The sequence below is a fragment of the Phocoena phocoena genome, chromosome 2 (assembly GCF_963924675.1).
Source record: "Phocoena phocoena chromosome 2, mPhoPho1.1, whole genome shotgun sequence".
Classification (NCBI taxonomy): Eukaryota; Metazoa; Chordata; class Mammalia; order Artiodactyla; family Phocoenidae; genus Phocoena; species Phocoena phocoena.
In genome coordinates, this window is record NC_089220.1 from 73,522,881 (window position 1) to 73,538,269 (window position 15,389).

Consider the following 15,389-nt stretch of genomic DNA (forward strand, 5'->3'; position numbering starts at 1 on the left):
TTGCGGTGGCTTCTCTTGTTGCGAAGCATGGGCTCCAGGTGCACGGGCTTCAGTAGTTGTGGCATGCGGGCTCAGCAGTTGTGGCTCGCGGGCTCTAGAGCGCAGGCTCAGTACTTGCAGCACATGGGCTTAGTTTCTCCACGGCATGTGGGATCTTCCTGGACCAGGGCTCAAAGCCGTGTCCCCTGCGTTGGCAGGTGGATTCTTAACCACTGTGCCACCAGGGAAGCCCAGAAATGCATTTCTTAATGAGAAGAATAGATGGCCCTTGGGGCCTTGACTAAATGAGGCTTTGAGGACACTAATAATTTTAATTGGCCTCTACCTTTGGCATCCTGGAGGTAAAACAGTTCTGGGTGAGACAGGTTGGCATCTCTGGGTGAAGAGGCAGAGGGGGAACGAAAAGGGCTGGTGGGAAAGGAGATCTGCATGACAGTTTCATGCAAGCGGATCAATGGAGGAAAGAGAGCATGTGGAGGCCAAGCATCTGGACAATTTCTTTTATTTTAAAAAATTTATTTATTTATGTATTTATTTAGGCCACACCGCGAGGCATGTGGGATCTTAGTTCCCCTACCAGGGATCGAACCCGTGCCTCCTGCAGTAGAAGCTCAGAGTCCTAACCACTGGACTGCCAGGGAAGTCCCTTTATTCTTTTAAAACTACCTGCTTTGCTGCTGAATAGGTACATCTTTTAACCCCTTGCTGTGTCTTTAAGACCCCCTGGAGGTGTGCATCCAGGTTCCTTAGAGATAATGGGGAAGATCAATCAGAGCTGCTCCCCTACTGACCATACCATGGGTCTGCCCTGGGGCATGGTGCCTGACCTCTGCACACCTCCATTTCCTCACCTGTAAAAAAGGGTGGCTGTGAGGTGGATAAGGTTCTAAGTGTGAAGTGCCCAGATGGGACCTGGCACCAGTGCCCACCAGGTGCTCTCTGGCTCTGGGCTACTTCCTTCCATAGACTGGACCAGCTCCAGGGCAGAGCTGATGTGGGTGTTTCAGGTTCTCATCTAAAATGTGTTTATTTCCTGTTATCTCTATTTCTGCTTGCTGGGAAGTTTCTGAGGTTGGTGAGGGACTCCCTGTTGCAAAGCTCAGTTAACTAATGATTTTGGTATTTCCGTTCATCTTGGGGCATCAAAGCAGTGTTTTCTCCCACAGAGGAGCATATCTGAAGGCTCTGTTGAAACTGTTTTCTTGAAGTGAGAGGATAAAAGATCTCAGACAGGAAAAAGAGAGAGACAGACGGACACTAAGCTAGGTTCCCACAGAGAGTTTATTGAGGGAGCCAAAGCCAGTGAGAGGACGAAGGAGTCCTACTTCAACATCCCTCCTCGAAGCTGCTGGCCTCCTGCGCGAAGGAACACTTGGGGAGGGGAGGGCCCGCCCTGTGTGGGGTCACACGGAGCCTCTCACACCACAGCCTGCCTACCCCAAAGACCCAGACACGCGAGAGAGAAGACGTAATTCCCAGCCAGGGAGGGTGCTGAGGACACACCTTCCGCATTCCCCCCTCCCCTGAGGGGCTAGAGCTCTAGCCATTAGGACCTCTGGAAGAAAGGCAAGGACGCCTGGCCCCGATTGACCAGTTTAGTCCTCAACGCGCGAAGGCCTGGGCAATGGGCCTGGTTCAGTTCAGACCTAGCCCCAGGCATCTACTCTAGGAGCTAAGACTTAACATCCAAACAAGATTAAAAACACTCAGGACGTTACTCCTACTGACCAGATAATGGCAGTCCTGCCAGACCCTGACCAGAGACGGAGACCCAAGTTGATGGGTGTGAGCATGTGAGAAGACCACTCTGCCCCAAGGGGAGGATCTCCCTCCTGGGGCTTAGCTAGAGGGCCGAAGCCTGGGCTTCTGTTTCTCCCCACCCAATGCCACTGATTCCCCAAAGATCCCCCAGAAGGGAGAAAGGGAGGAGGCGGAGAGATGTCAAAAGGCTCACCCATGAATGGGGCTGGAAGTCAGATCTACTGGGGTGAGGAAAAGGCTGTAGAGGGGTGGGACATTGGGGCAGGGGTGCTCGGGTGTTCCTCAGACTCTGGCATGTCATCCTGGAAGTACTCAGCCTGGCGGTACTGCCACAGACGCAGGTTCCCGTCCCACTGCGGGGCAGAAGGTGGCAAGTAGTCAGGAGGCACTGCTCCCTCCTGGGCCCAAGTCCCAGACACACACTGGCCCCCCTAACCACAGCATCCTCACCGAACTGCTGACAATCTTCTCCTCGAAGGGGTGCCAGCTGACGTCACGCACACAGGCCTTGTGGTTGGTCAGCTTCTTCACGATGTGGCCGCTGAGGAGGTCGTACACTGTCCAGGAAAGGCCAGAGTGGAGAGGGGCCGCCAGAAGACCTTCGAGCCACCCCTCATCTCTCTCTGAGCAGCACCACTTACCTGCCTCTCAGACAGCTTCCCACTTTCCCAGGGGAGCAAAGCCCATGCCCGAGGATGGTGTTAGTTTCTTTTCCCTACCTCAGGTTGAGGGTATGGTCTAGCAGAGCTTGGGTATCTCTGGCCCTTAGCTAAATGTCACAGGGTCTACAGTTAAGAAAATGAAATGTGGCTTTAAAGTAGCCATTTTCTTAAAAGCCCACAAGATATGGAAGACACCACAAAAGTGAGCAATGGGCTGTCTCCACAGACTTGTGAACGTGCTGTTCCTTTTCTGGACGTGGGTGCACCTTTCTCTCTCCCTGGATAGGCCTCCATGTCAGGGCCTCCCTAGGTTTGGCACTGTCTTAGGCACCTGTGACTGTGTATTTCTTTTCGTGCATTCCTCCTACTTCAGTGGCTGTACATCTTTTACTACTTGCTGCTGTCTTCTTGTGTCATTCTGTTTGTCTCTGTTCCCTCCTACCTTTCATCTGCAATCTCTTCCCTTGACTGGCTGAAAAACAGAACTCAGTATATTTTTGGCAATCTAGTATATTTACTGACTAGAATTCTGTGTTCCTTTTCTTAATTTAAAATGCTGATGAATAGAATGTTTTCTCTTTCTCCGTTTAAGCCTCCCTGCTCCAGGCTAAATGAAATTTCACTTGTAATTGTCACTGGGCTTCTTAAGGTAGTCACTGGTGGTTACAGGTAGAATGCCAGGGGAACACGGCTGCCCTTCCCGAGGCCCCCTGTTCAGACACAGTCCTTACCGACCACTTTGCCAGTGGAGCAGCCACTGTAGATGAATTGCTGGCCAGTGCTATGGGTGGGGGAGAATCGGCAGCGGATGAGGGTATGCAGCACCCCATGGCCCCGGTAGGTCATCAAGGAGCTGTCCCCTGGGAGCTTCAGCTTCCGCCAGGCTGGGGAGGGATGCAGGGTGAGCCCTGGGTTAGGGAGTCTGGATTCCCCTGTATCACTGGTCCTCAGCAAAGACTGATGCTCAAAGACAATCGCCTTTGCAATTCCCAACTGGTGGCTCTTTCCCCATCTAACAGTCAGCTGATACACACCAATACGGCTCTGCTGATGGTCAAGACGCTGAAATACTTTTGCATTCGTAGGTTTGGAGGGATCCCCAGCCCCTACACTGAGAACCCCTGGCTCTCCCATGGTTCAGCAAACGAAGAGTTAATGCCTGGCAAGGGGGAGGGCTCCAGGCTTTGGCCCATCCACAGCGCCCATGCCAGGCCTTGCCAGGGGTTAAATGTTTTAACTATCACCCCCGACCCTTCACTCTCCAGATCTCGGGTTCTACATCCGCTCTCACCTTTTTTGGGCACCTGCTGCCAGCGGTAGTCCCAGTTTTGCTGTGTGGCAGCCTGGCGAGAGGCTTCCATGCCTTCCCGGCTAGAAAAGCGTCGGATATCCCAGAGCTTGATGGTCTGGTCTTTGGAGTTGGAGATGAGATACCGGGCATCTCCCTGTGAATCCCAAGATGGATAATGAAGCATCGGAGCTTGCAGATGTCAGTGTCTGTCAGTCCAGCTCCCCCTCCCCAGCTCAGGAGTATGAACCCTGGTCCTTCAACTTTGGTTGCCTCTTTCTTCATCCAGGTGGGCCTCACCATTGGTTTCCTACCACAGACCCCACACCCTGGCTAGGTTTCCCCTTCTTTGCCTAGGGCGCTGGCTGGGCTCCTGTTCTATACTGGGTCAGATCGTCTTCTACTCTTCTTGTACAGAAAGCCCTGCTCCTTGAGGAATGGTGGGTACCGATGGACCTCACGTCTCGTGGCTTAAGCCTCTTCCCTAAACTCCAGCTCTTGCAAACCTTGGCTAATGAGGAGCTTGGCGAGTTCCCACACCCGTCCACTCTGACACCCTCCTGGACAACCACAACCTCAGTCGCCTGGCTGTGCAGTCCTGACTCTACGCCCACCTTGCTGTCAATGAAGGTGATGCCATCTTGATGTCCAGCCAGCGCACCCACGGGCTTGGGGTCATCCTCCCGCATGGTGCGTCGATCCCACACTTTGCAGATGGCATCGTCACCCCCGGAGAACAGGATTTGGGAGCTGATGTCAGCAAAGGCCACCGCATTCACATCATCCTCATGGGACTCAATCTAGGGGAGAAGGGGGCCAGGTCTTTCTAGGTCTTCCAATCGGCCAAGGACCAGGAGGCAGAGGCTTCAAGTCTCGGGAGCAATACCTGAAGGGTACGTCGGTTCTGTTCTCGATCAAAGACGTACAGGCAGCCATCATTGGCCCTGAAAGGGAAGGGAAAAAGAGGGTTCTGGAGCCAGGACCAAGAGGACCCATGCTACGTGTGCTCTGGAGAGACTGTTGTCTCGAAGTCCTGCTGAGGGGAGAGCCCTTCTCTCTTCTTATACAGGAGGTGGGAGAAGAGTTAGCTGTGTTTGCAAGGAGGTTTGAGACCTCCCATCTCATGCTGCAGAAATGGTGAGTGAGAAGTGAAGCAACTCATAAACCTTGGCCCCGGAGAAGGCCTGGTTGTTCTCCACAGCTGCCTGGGTACAGGTGTCCAGTGCAGTCTCTGTAACGGCAGAGCTGGTCTCTGGGAGAACTCCTATCTCATTAAGTGACAGAGGCATCCCCACAAACACTCACCCTCCTAGCACTTCTCGCCCATCTGAGGAGACAGCGATGGAGAAGACAGCAAAGCGACGCTCATCTGGCCTGAAAAGAGCAAAGGAGGAGCTGCGTTAAGTGGACTTCCCTTTAGCCCTGGTTAATCTATACAGAATCTGATGAGGGCCGTGGGGCACACTGCTGAGAGAAAAAGAAGTCGTGCCAGCACGTGCCAGAACGTGGAGCACCTCAGTGAGAAGCCGGGAAGAATCCTGCAGCCATCTATTTTACTCTGGTCCTCTGGCTGACAGGCTGGGTGGTCCCCTCCCAGGAATCCACAAAGAGAAACTTGCAACCAGTGTACTTTTCCCTCTAAGCAGGAGTTCCAGTTCAAGAGGTTTGCTCCTGGAGAGCCTTCCTTGAGAAGTTTCTGATGAGTCTAACCAGGAAAGGAAGCCAGTACCTTAGATCCAGGGCAGTATGTGTGTCTCCCTCCCCGTAGATGTTGCAGATATGAACTAAGAGAAGCAAGAGAAACAAGAATCTTTCAGGGCTGAGGTCAGGAGGGTGGAAGTGAAGCTAGGGAGGAGATGGAACAAAAGGGAAGGATGTTGGACCCTGGGAGTGATCTGCCCAGGAGAAGGCGTGGAGTCATGGCATGGAGGAGATGGGCATTTGGAGACCTCAGGTCCCAGGCTGAAGAGATGATGGTGGTCTGGGGAACACTCACTGTAGTCAGACCAGCTGGAGTAAAGGAAATGGTTCCCGTCAGGGGTGAAGGCCACATCCAAGACGCTCCAGCCTACATCCCGGGCCTTGATGCTCTTGAATTTATGAAAGCGGCCATACCGGCAGTCATACAGTCGGATCGTCTGGTCTGTGTGAGTGGGGATCAGGCAGAATTAGGGAACACCCTCCTGGAATCCTCCCTAGATCAGACCTTTCTCACTCACCACTCATCTGTGGAATCTTCCCTTGATCATGGGATGTGTTCTAGCTAAGCATCCCTAAGCCAGGGTCTGAGCTCCCTGGGTCTGGGGCTTTCTAGCCTCAGTCAGGGAGAACGTCTGTTGTTCTAGGGCAGTTGGTAGGACTAGGGTCTGGTACCTTGGCAAGCAGACATGAAGATTTGACCATCTTTGCTGTAGATGCCACAGAAAGCCTTCTGAGAGTAGGTATCAGTGAAGCCCAGATCATTGGGCAAGAAGCTGGGAAGCAGAGGGAAAGTGAGGGTAAGGGGAGCTCAGGATGGGGAATGTCCCAGTTTGCAGAATCCTAACAGAGCTGGATGTGAGTACAAGGGCATTCTTCCCTTTGGCTTTGGGTATAAGCCCCTTTCTTTGAATCATTCTATCATCCTCTCAATTGCTATACTTTTCCACTTTGTTCACTCTCAAAGCCTCAACCCCACTTAACCTAAACTTAATATCCCTGAGGATCCTTTAACACTGATCCCTTCACAGTTTAGGAAATCAGACCTATCTGGCCCTTGGAACCTCTCCACCAAGCCCCATACTCACTGAGACATCATTCGAGACCGTTCTCCAAGGGAGAAGCTTCCCTGGTGGCAGAGGCCCCGTTCTCTCTAAAGGAAGGGATTGGGGAATATTGCTAGCAGAAACAGAGGGCCACTTCAGCCACACCAACCCCCGTCCTCCAAAAATATTGCTCTTGCTACAGAAACGAACCCCACACACAGTAGTATGTCCCACCAAACTCCAGCTCAGGCTGGCTAAGAGCTCTCCAGCTCCAGCACTTGAGGCATCCTTGGGAAGTTTGCTTCCCTCTTCTCTGGGATTGTAGCTTCTGGCTGCATTGATAGGCCTGCTGCCAGGCTGGCTGGAAGTAGAGAGGCCTACCTGGTGCAGCATTTGAGGAAAGCTGTGCTCCCGGGCTGCCCGCCTAAGCCCCAGCCGCCCTGTGGCCAATTCCACTTGTGTCTTGATCTCATTGCATTCCAGCTCCCGTGTGTCAGGGGTTGCATCCACTGTGAGTACCAAACAGAAGTTTCATCCTAGGTCTTTTCCAGCCTCAGAGGACAGTTAGCAGAGCTGTGCTCAGTCTACTCAATGTGACTGAATATACTGGGGCTGCAAAGACTCCCTCATTCCCTGAATTATCTCATCTTTTTCTTTCAATTTTTGCCGAAGTTAGTTTTTTTTTTTTTTTTTTTTTTTTTTATTTTTATTTTTATTTTATTTTATTTTTTTTTTTATTTTATTTTTTTTGCGGTATGCGGGCCTCTCGCTATCGTGGCCCCTCCCTTTGCGGAGCACAGGCTCCGGACGCGCAGGCTCAGCGGCCATGGCTCACGGGCCCAGCCGCTCCGCGGCATGTGGGATCTTCCCGGACCGGGGCACGAACCCGTGTCCCTTGCATCGGCAGGCGGACTCTCAACCACTGCGCCACCAGGGAAGCCCCGAAGTTAGTTTTTAAAAAAGGCTTTCTAATGGAAGTCCTCTGATATTATGTCTCAGTCTGCCTTTCGTCTTACCGGGTGGGTTGTATCGGTCTCCAAGACGACCATCCCAGGCACTGTCATGCTCTTCCTCCGAGTCCGAGAGGGCCTGGATGAGCTGTAAATTTGCTGCACCTCCTCCCTGCACCAACCTCACTTGGCCTCTGTGGAGAGACCCCCCCATGATAAAGGGGAGGATCCCTTCCCCAAATCAACCAAATTCAGAGTCAATAGCTACGTAGTTCTTATGTAGTTCTTAGACCACCTTGTCCTCAAACCCTCATACTGTCCCCATTTTGAGGTTTGAGGCTGACTAGACCTTGGCTGTTATTTTGTCTCCTATAAGACACACTGGGAAACTAATTCTCACTCTTGCAGCAGGAGTAGAAAACCCCAACATTGCATGGATGTTGACAGATCTACTAAATTGACTTCTCAGAGAGCTAAAAATTCTGGGAGCATTTCCTTCTGAGCCTCTGCCCAAGAAGTCCAGCATAGAACGTGGTTTTCTGAAGGGATTCCCAAGCTCGTCTTCTCCCCAGGGAGCCATAGCTAAGAACCAAAGCCAGCTGCACCCCTTTCCAGTCAATTCCTGGTGGTCACTTCCCTCAAAGCATTCTTTCCTCAAGAACAGGATTAGAGTTAGGTTAATTTAAACTTGTTTTTCAAGTAAATCCACGTGGCCTCATATCATGTGTCAATAACTTCACTTAAGTTCAACACCCACTTCCCTAACTCTTTTCTTCACCCCTCACATCACTCCCTTCCCACCAGGGAACCCCCCCACCCCCCCTTTTTTTTTACTTACTTGGAAAATAGGTTACATTTGTGTAGTCATAGGTAGAGAGACTACCTTGAACAGTCCCCTCAAACACAAGAGCCAGCCATCCTGTTGACCCTCCCTAGGCAAGAACCACTCTTACTGGGTATGAAGCTGAGTGCGGAGAGTGTCCAGCAGGGAAAGCTGTTCTGCTCAAACAGAACAGCTGTCCTGGGCTAATCTCATTCCCTATTCTCTGTAACTCCCCTGACTGGAGCTGGGATCAAGGGGCTGTGGTGGCACCTGGTGGGGAAACACCAGGGGGTAAGTTACCTGCGTAGGAGATAGGCCAGTACCTGGGCCAGATCCACATCTTCATCCTCCTCTTCCTCTTCCTCACTCCTACGCAGGCCAGTCCCTCTTCGGGGCAAGCCCTCGGAAGGGTCTCCGGACCCACTTCCTGCGCTGCTGCTGTTCCGTGATCCCATCTTCTGGTCACAGCATCCTTAAGTCCTGTGCAGGGACTCCTCCTGTCACCTCCTTGGATTTGGTGAAAGCAAAGCCTGCTCTAGAAACACCAGAGTCTCCTGAGATACGATAGTAGCTGTCTCTAGGAGGGCGACCCTACCTAGAGACTGAGATCCCTTCTCCTTAGCCTGTAACAACTCCCAAGGCTTCGGGAACACAAACCTTTCCCGATCCTGTGAAGCAAAAAAAGCAGAGTGAAGCCTAGGGCACGACCCTAGCTCACCAGTAAGAATCCTTTGAAGAGGAATTCCTCAGTTTCTACCTCAAACTCACCTATCAAAGTCCCTGGGGTGGGGGTGGATTCCCAGGTAACCTCTCTGGCCGGCGAATCAAAACCCCTCGCGGAAGAAAGCGTCCCATTAGCTTACCCCATCTAACCAATCAGAAGCCTTAGGAGTCAGAGCCCCCCCCCCGACGCCCCCCTTATCGGCCAATCAGAGAACTCCCTTGCGAAAGCCGGCGGCAGCAACAACCAATGAGGTTAAAATTCGGCCTACACCCCCCCTCCTTCCTTGCCTCACGCCCACGTGGTGTACCGGGGGTGTGTACACTAAGCGGGGGTAGGCAGGGAAAAAGCCGAGAAGCACCTCCCACAAAGCCGGCGGTTACCGCCCCGCGCGAGACCACCCACCAGCTAGGAGCGGTCGTAGGGCCCGGAGCGGCGCGAGGCCTTGTTTACAACGACTGCCGCCGCGGAGTCGGCCAACCACTTCTCCGTCACGCGCCTCCTTCGACACTCATCTCCCGGCTCCGCGTCTGGCTGACTGCAGACGTCACGCGACGCTCCTGGTGGCCCCGCCCCCTTGGCCCGCTCACTGGACAGCTGAGCGCGGTGATTGACAGATGGGCGGGAGAAAGTGCTCAAGGGGTTTGAGGGGAGGAGAAAGCGCGCGACCCAGTAGGGGCAGTAGCTCCTTGTTGTGGGAGGAGTAAGTAGGGAATCGGCTGCTTCCTGAATCAGAGACAACGGAACTAGACTTAATGGACGAGGGGCGGGGCTTACAAAAGAAGTTGGTGTGCTTCCGAGAGGTGCCTTAGCAAGGGGTACAATTTGCTGTCGGTCCCTTAGGTTAATTGGGCTTCGCACTTTTCAGGCGATCTCTAAGGGCCTACTCTTTCCTCCCCTGGTCCCTGTCCGGCTTTAGCTTTTCTCTTTTCGCCGGCTGCAGCTACAGCCGTCCTTGCCCTAAGGGGTGCCCCGGGCTTTTGGGACGTGCTCAAGTCACAGGCCTTCGCACCCGCCCTTCCGGGCTTAGCTTCCGGAAGCCTTGTTCTTGTGGGGACCGCCCTTTCTAGACCGCCCGTTAGCCGTTTTGGCAGCTTTCTAGATGACCCCTGGCTTCCCTCCGCGCTCTTTGCAGACGCTCCCTTAGCACCCCCAAGTGTCTCCGCCCGCTTTTCGTCTGTTCCACTCAGACTCCTCCTGGGCCTTCAGGGATTTGCGAACTTTTCTTAGACCATCTGTCCTTGGGGTGCTTCTCCGCCGCGGGCCGCTTGTCCGGGATGTGCACGCGCGGCGCCTCCTACCCCCTCCTCCGGGTTTATGAGTAACCCGGCTGAGTCCAAGGCCAGGACTTGTGTACCTCGGGATCCTCGCCCGTGCTGGGTGGGTTGGCGGGGGTGGGTCGAGCGACCGTGCCGAGAGCATAGGCCCAGGGTCCAAGCTGCACCTCAGCGCCCCCAGCCCGCACTCTCTTAGAAGTGCTGCTTAGGAGAGCGGGGGCCCTTGGATTCCCTGGCATCTCCTTCTGGGGCTCGCTCTCGCTCGGAGGGAGAGGGTGTGGTTAGCCCTTCGGGTGATGCCTCCTGGTTTCTAGATCGCTAGATCGGACCTTAGTATCTGTGGTCACCAGGGCGGCTTCAGAGGCCCACACTTGCCTTAACGTTCTGCCGTCACCTTTTGAAATTCTTAAAAGTCTTTGAGCAAGCGCCCCACATTTTCCTCTTGCTCTGGGCTCTACTAATTATGTAGCCGGCTCTAACCGTCAGCCATCTCCTATTGCTAGGTTACTTACTATCTGCCCTATAGTATTGTCTCAATAAATCTTAGCTTTATTTAGAAATAAATTCTAAATTTATAAATTATAAAATAATTCTAAATTATAAATCAAAGAATCTTAGGAGTCTGGTTTCTGGGTTGTCCAGCCTGGAAAATCTGGAATCATTTTCCAAAATGATCTTTCCCTCCTCTTTGCCCTTTTAATTCAGTTCTTCAAGTCCTATGGATTCTTAGCTGATTAGTTGAGGTGGTTTTTCAGGGTCATCACCCAACATTAAATTTTTATTATGTCACGCCTCTCCTAGTTAGTTGATCTGCTAGAAATATTCTTCTCTAATAGCATTTAGTTCTTAAGAACCTACAAATGGTTCACTATTGTTTATTGTTTCAAATACAAACTTCCAAACCTGGTTGTCTTTTTTACTAGCCTCATTTTTTTGTTACTTCTGCCAAGCAAATATGGCCATAATTCCTTGCTTGTTTCCCCCTCTGCACCTTCCCAGAAGAATTTCTTATCTGGGGGAAGCTTTATCTCTACCAGTCAGACTCCCTTCTTTATGACCCAGTGGTGTCGCTTCTAAGAAATCTAGCCCTGACCTCTATGCTAAGTCTAGCAAAAATGTTTATGTTCAGCAGAGCAATTATTGACAGTAGTAAAACACTGGAAACAAAATAGATCCAAACACACTGCTACGGAATGGGATTGGTTAAATAAATGATGGTCCATATGGTAGACAAAAATGCCAGGGAGCCATTAAAATTATGTAGTCTTCTATTTTTACACTGTGGGAAATTGTGCAAGTTACATTTTTAGGTTTAAAAAAGGTGGTAGTTCTTCTGGTGACATGTGGTGGATGCAAAAACAATATGGTTTAAATTTGCATTTAAAAAGTATAAAAATACCTGGGCTCATTACATCATTAAACAAATAATAAAATGGAGAAGGCCTTGCATGAACTAATGACAAAGATACGGTATGAACAAAGCATCATGGTTAACACAATTCGACTACCTGAGGTCCACAGAAAACAAAAACTTCTGTTACACTCATCTTAACTCATTTTTATTATTTATTTTTAAATTTTAAAAATAAATTTATTTATTTTTGGCTGCATTGGGTCTTCATTGCTGCACACGAGCTTTCTCTGCGGCTAGCGGGGGCTACTCTTCGTTGCAGGGCGCGGGCTTCTCATTGTCATGGCTTCTCTTGTTGTAGAGCATGGGCTCTAGGCGTGCAGCTTCAGTAGTTGTGGCACGTGGGCTCAGTAGTTGTGGCTTGCAGGCCCTAGAGCTCAGGCTCAGTAGTTGTGGCACACGGGCTTAGTTACTCCGTGGCATGTGGGATCTTCCCAGACCAGGGCTCGAACTCGTGTTTCTTGCATTGGCAGGCGGATTCTTAACCACTGTGCCACCATGGAGGCCCTTAACTCATTTTTAAATTAACCTCTTTCCTCTTCTCCTCCTTAGCTTACAAATCTTTTTAATTTACAAGTGCAGTTTTAAACTGAATAAAATCTAAATTCAAGCCTTTGAAATATGGAATTTGTATATTATTGAATAAGACATTTCAGTCATGGTAAGTGTTAAAAAGAAAAATCTGAGGTTTTATGGCCAAAACGAGTCTTTAACATCAAATTCTAAAGAATATAGGATTTCATCTCTGGATCCATTGGTTGATTTCTGAATGTAAAAAGATTTTTAAGCCTATGAAGTTGATTATATCACTTGTGACTTACATTATTTTAAAAATGTATATGAGCTTTTCTATGTTAGGCTATACAATGTGTTTCATTGAAAGACAATGGTGTTTCTTTAAAAATAATGAAGTCATTTTGATAAACTTTATTGGCCTTCCCTCTCATGATTTTGAAATTTGGCGTGTTGCTTGGTGACAATTTGTAAGTGCTTTTCATTTGGGCAGCCTCCACTCTCCCCAGCTACACTTAAAGCCACTTGAAGCCACAGAGAGGTTTTCTACCTTTAGCACCCATTTTAGGACTCGTTCTAGAAACTGCTCTGTACATGTCAGCTAGTTGACTTCCGATCTGACCTGCCTTGGGCTGTTCCCGGCTCATTAGCATCTCCACCAGGGGGCGGGCTGAGCTTGAAAGGAGAGAAGGAAAGTAAATTTTTCTTTCTTTGGCTACCCCTGTCCTCTCTTTCCCCAGTCCCAGCTCCCAGCCTGGTGACTGCACAGAGCTCCTGGGACACGTGTACAGCTTCAGGCAACACAAGGGAAAGTTCTGTCTTCCGAAGTGACGGATGACGTGTGTTTATAACTTATCTTCTTGCAGCATGTTCGATGTAGAAGGAACGGGGGAAGTATGCTAGTTTGCCCAGGACTTAAAGTGTGTTGACTATAAAGAAATTGAGTAATTATGGGATTTCTAATACTCTTGTCTCCTATGTCCCTGGGAACCAGAATTTTTTGTGTGGTGATAGGAGTTACAAATGTGATATAGAAGTCAAAAACCCTTTAGCCCTGAGTTTGAATAGGGACTATCAGTATGAACCCATGAGGTGTTTTATCTTCCTATCCCCATTCAGTGAAAAGATCTAGAAACAATCTAGTAGCAATAAACACTCCTACCACCTAAATCTTAAAATACCATTTCCCATGGAAAGAAACCAGAGCTTGGGGTAATGGTTGATTCTAGGTCTAGGGTAGGAAATGTACAAGATGAGCATGGAACAACTTACCATTCCAGGTAGCGAAGAAGCCAGTAAACATCATCAGGGTAATGTCAAAAGGACTCAGAAGCCAAGCTTATGGCCAAAGATGGGATAATTTGAGCATTATAAGGATAATTTAATAAACATTAAGTATGTTTAAATCCATGAGTTCATAATGGGTGTGTGTGTGTGTGTTACTAATTGGTCGCCTTTTTGAAGAATGATATGAAGCCAAATCGTTATTTTGAAGACGGTAAATAAAGGAGAAGAATCAAGCAGTTACTTGCTGTTCTTATATAAACTGTACCTTTGAGTGATGAAATAGAAGATAAAAGGAGTGTCCCCTTGTAAAATTATTCCAACTATTATGACAGAGTTTGAGTACAGCTGTTTTGAAATCCCTAATAAATGAATGAATCTAGGCCTTGAGCATCTAGGCCTGGATTCTTCAATGGTTAAACTGAAGGAAAATTAGAGAGTGGAGGGGGAACCTGTAGATTGAAAGAGACTTAAAAGGCATATACTTTTTTTTAAATGTGCAAGACTGTAACTACAAAAACTATAATGTCTAGGGATCTGGATTTGGGTAATACAACTCCAGGGGGAAAAAAATAAAAAAGCAAGGATGTGACTATCATGAACCATGGTGTCCATTTCCACCAGGAAGGAGGGGCTGTGATGAAGATGAGGAGCATGGCAAGGGGGTGGGGGGGCTTTTAGTGTTTGGCAAAGTTGTTTCTTTTTCTGGGTAATGGTTTCAAGGTTGTTCCATTTATATTAGCTTATTAAGCTATACTTTTGTTTTGTATGGTCTTCTTTATCTGTTTGATTTTGAAATAAAAAGGTTAACTATATTTTATCATTTATCTGGAGCTGCAGGGCATAGAGCCCAATTTTATTCTCATTGACAGAATCATTTTTACTGGGGTTTTTCCAGAGTTTTTATTTTTTTTAACTTTTAAATTGAGGTGTAGTTGATTTACAATGTTGTGTTAGTTTCAGGTGTACAGCACAGTGATTCACATACGTGTGTGTGTATTCTTTTTCAGACTCTTTTCTTTTATAGGTTATTACAAAATATTGAGTAGAGTTCCCTGTGCTATACAGTAGGTCCTCGTTGGTTATCTATTTTATGTATAGTAGTGTGTATATGTTAATCCCATCCTCCTAATTTATCCCTTCCCCCCCACTCCCCAACCTTACCCTTTGGTAACCATAAGTTAGTTTTCTGTGTGTGGGTCTATTTCTGTTTTGTAAATAAGTTCATTTGTATCTTTTTTTTTTTTTTCAGATTCCACATATAAGCGGTATTACATGATGTTTGTGTTTCTCTGTCTGGCTTACTTCACTTCGTATGATAATCTCTAGGTCCATCCATGTTGCTGCAAATGGCATTATTTCATTCTTTTTTTATGGCTAATATTCCATTGTATATGTGTGCCACATCATCTGTCGATGGGCATTTAGGTTGCTTCCATGTCTTGGCTATTGTAAATAGTGCTGCAATGAATATTGGGGTGCATGTGTCTTTTTGGATTCTAGTTTTCTCTGGGTATATGCCCAGGAGTGGGATTGCTGGGTCATATGGTAACTCTATTTTTAGTTTTTTAAGGAGCTTCCATACTGTTCTCCATAGTGGCTGCACAAATTTATATTCCTACCAACGGTGTAGGAGGGTTCTTCTTTCTCCACACCCTCTCCAGCATTTATCGTTTGTAGACTTTTTGATGATGGCCATTCTAACCGGTATGAGGTGTTACCGCATTGTAGTTTCATTTGCATTTCTCTAATAATTAGTGAAGTTGAGCATTTTTTCACGTGCCTGTTGGCCAGCTGTATGTCTTCTTTGGAGAAACAAAATCTTTTCCTTTTTTTCGGTTGTGCCACATGGCATGCAGGACCTTAGTTCCCCGACCAGGGATTGAACCTGTGCCCCCTGCCATGGAAGCGTGGAGTCTTAACGACTGGACCACCAGGGAAGTCCCCAAAATCAT

The 15,389-nt window shown here is 48.8% G+C and overlaps 1 protein-coding gene across 3 annotated transcripts; it reads right to left on the reverse strand.

The window, feature by feature from the left end:
• Window positions 1-1,264: 1,264 nt before the first annotated feature.
• Window positions 1,265-9,670, reverse strand: DCAF11 (DDB1 and CUL4 associated factor 11). 3 transcript variants are annotated; one of them, XM_065901457.1, is made up of 15 exons: window positions 9,355-9,670; window positions 8,529-8,763; window positions 7,472-7,599; window positions 6,837-6,964; window positions 6,498-6,562; window positions 6,085-6,185; window positions 5,708-5,854; window positions 5,441-5,495; window positions 5,017-5,085; window positions 4,598-4,655; window positions 4,326-4,511; window positions 3,715-3,868; window positions 3,155-3,307; window positions 2,212-2,318; window positions 1,265-2,114 (listed from the first exon to the last, which is right to left on the reverse strand). In XM_065901457.1, the coding sequence occupies exons 2-15, from the start codon at window positions 8,681-8,683 to the stop codon at window positions 1,980-1,982; spliced, it is 1,641 nt and encodes a 546-aa protein (XP_065757529.1). In that variant the 5' UTR covers window positions 8,684-8,763; window positions 9,355-9,670; the 3' UTR covers window positions 1,265-1,979. The 3 variants fall into 3 exon arrangements, with proteins under 3 accessions (XP_065757529.1, XP_065757531.1, XP_065757530.1); XM_065901459.1 differs by having other exon boundaries at window positions 8,552-8,758; window positions 9,355-9,436; XM_065901458.1 differs by lacking the exon at window positions 9,355-9,670 and having other exon boundaries at window positions 1,980-2,114; window positions 7,472-7,544; window positions 8,552-8,683.
• Between the last annotated feature and the right edge of the window lie 5,719 nt (window positions 9,671-15,389).

Coding starts and splice junctions, on each gene's coding strand:
- DCAF11 (XM_065901457.1), bottom strand. CDS start 8,683: ATGGGATCACGGAACAGCAGCAGCGCAGGAAGTGGGTCCGGAGACCCT. Junction 2,319..3,154: donor CTCCACTGGCAAAGTGGTCG/GTAAGGACTGTG, acceptor TTTCCTGGACAG/TGTACGACCTCCTCAGCGGC. Junction 2,115..2,211: donor AGAAGATTGTCAGCAGTTCG/GTGAGGATGCTG, acceptor TCTGCCCCGCAG/TGGGACGGGAACCTGCGTCT.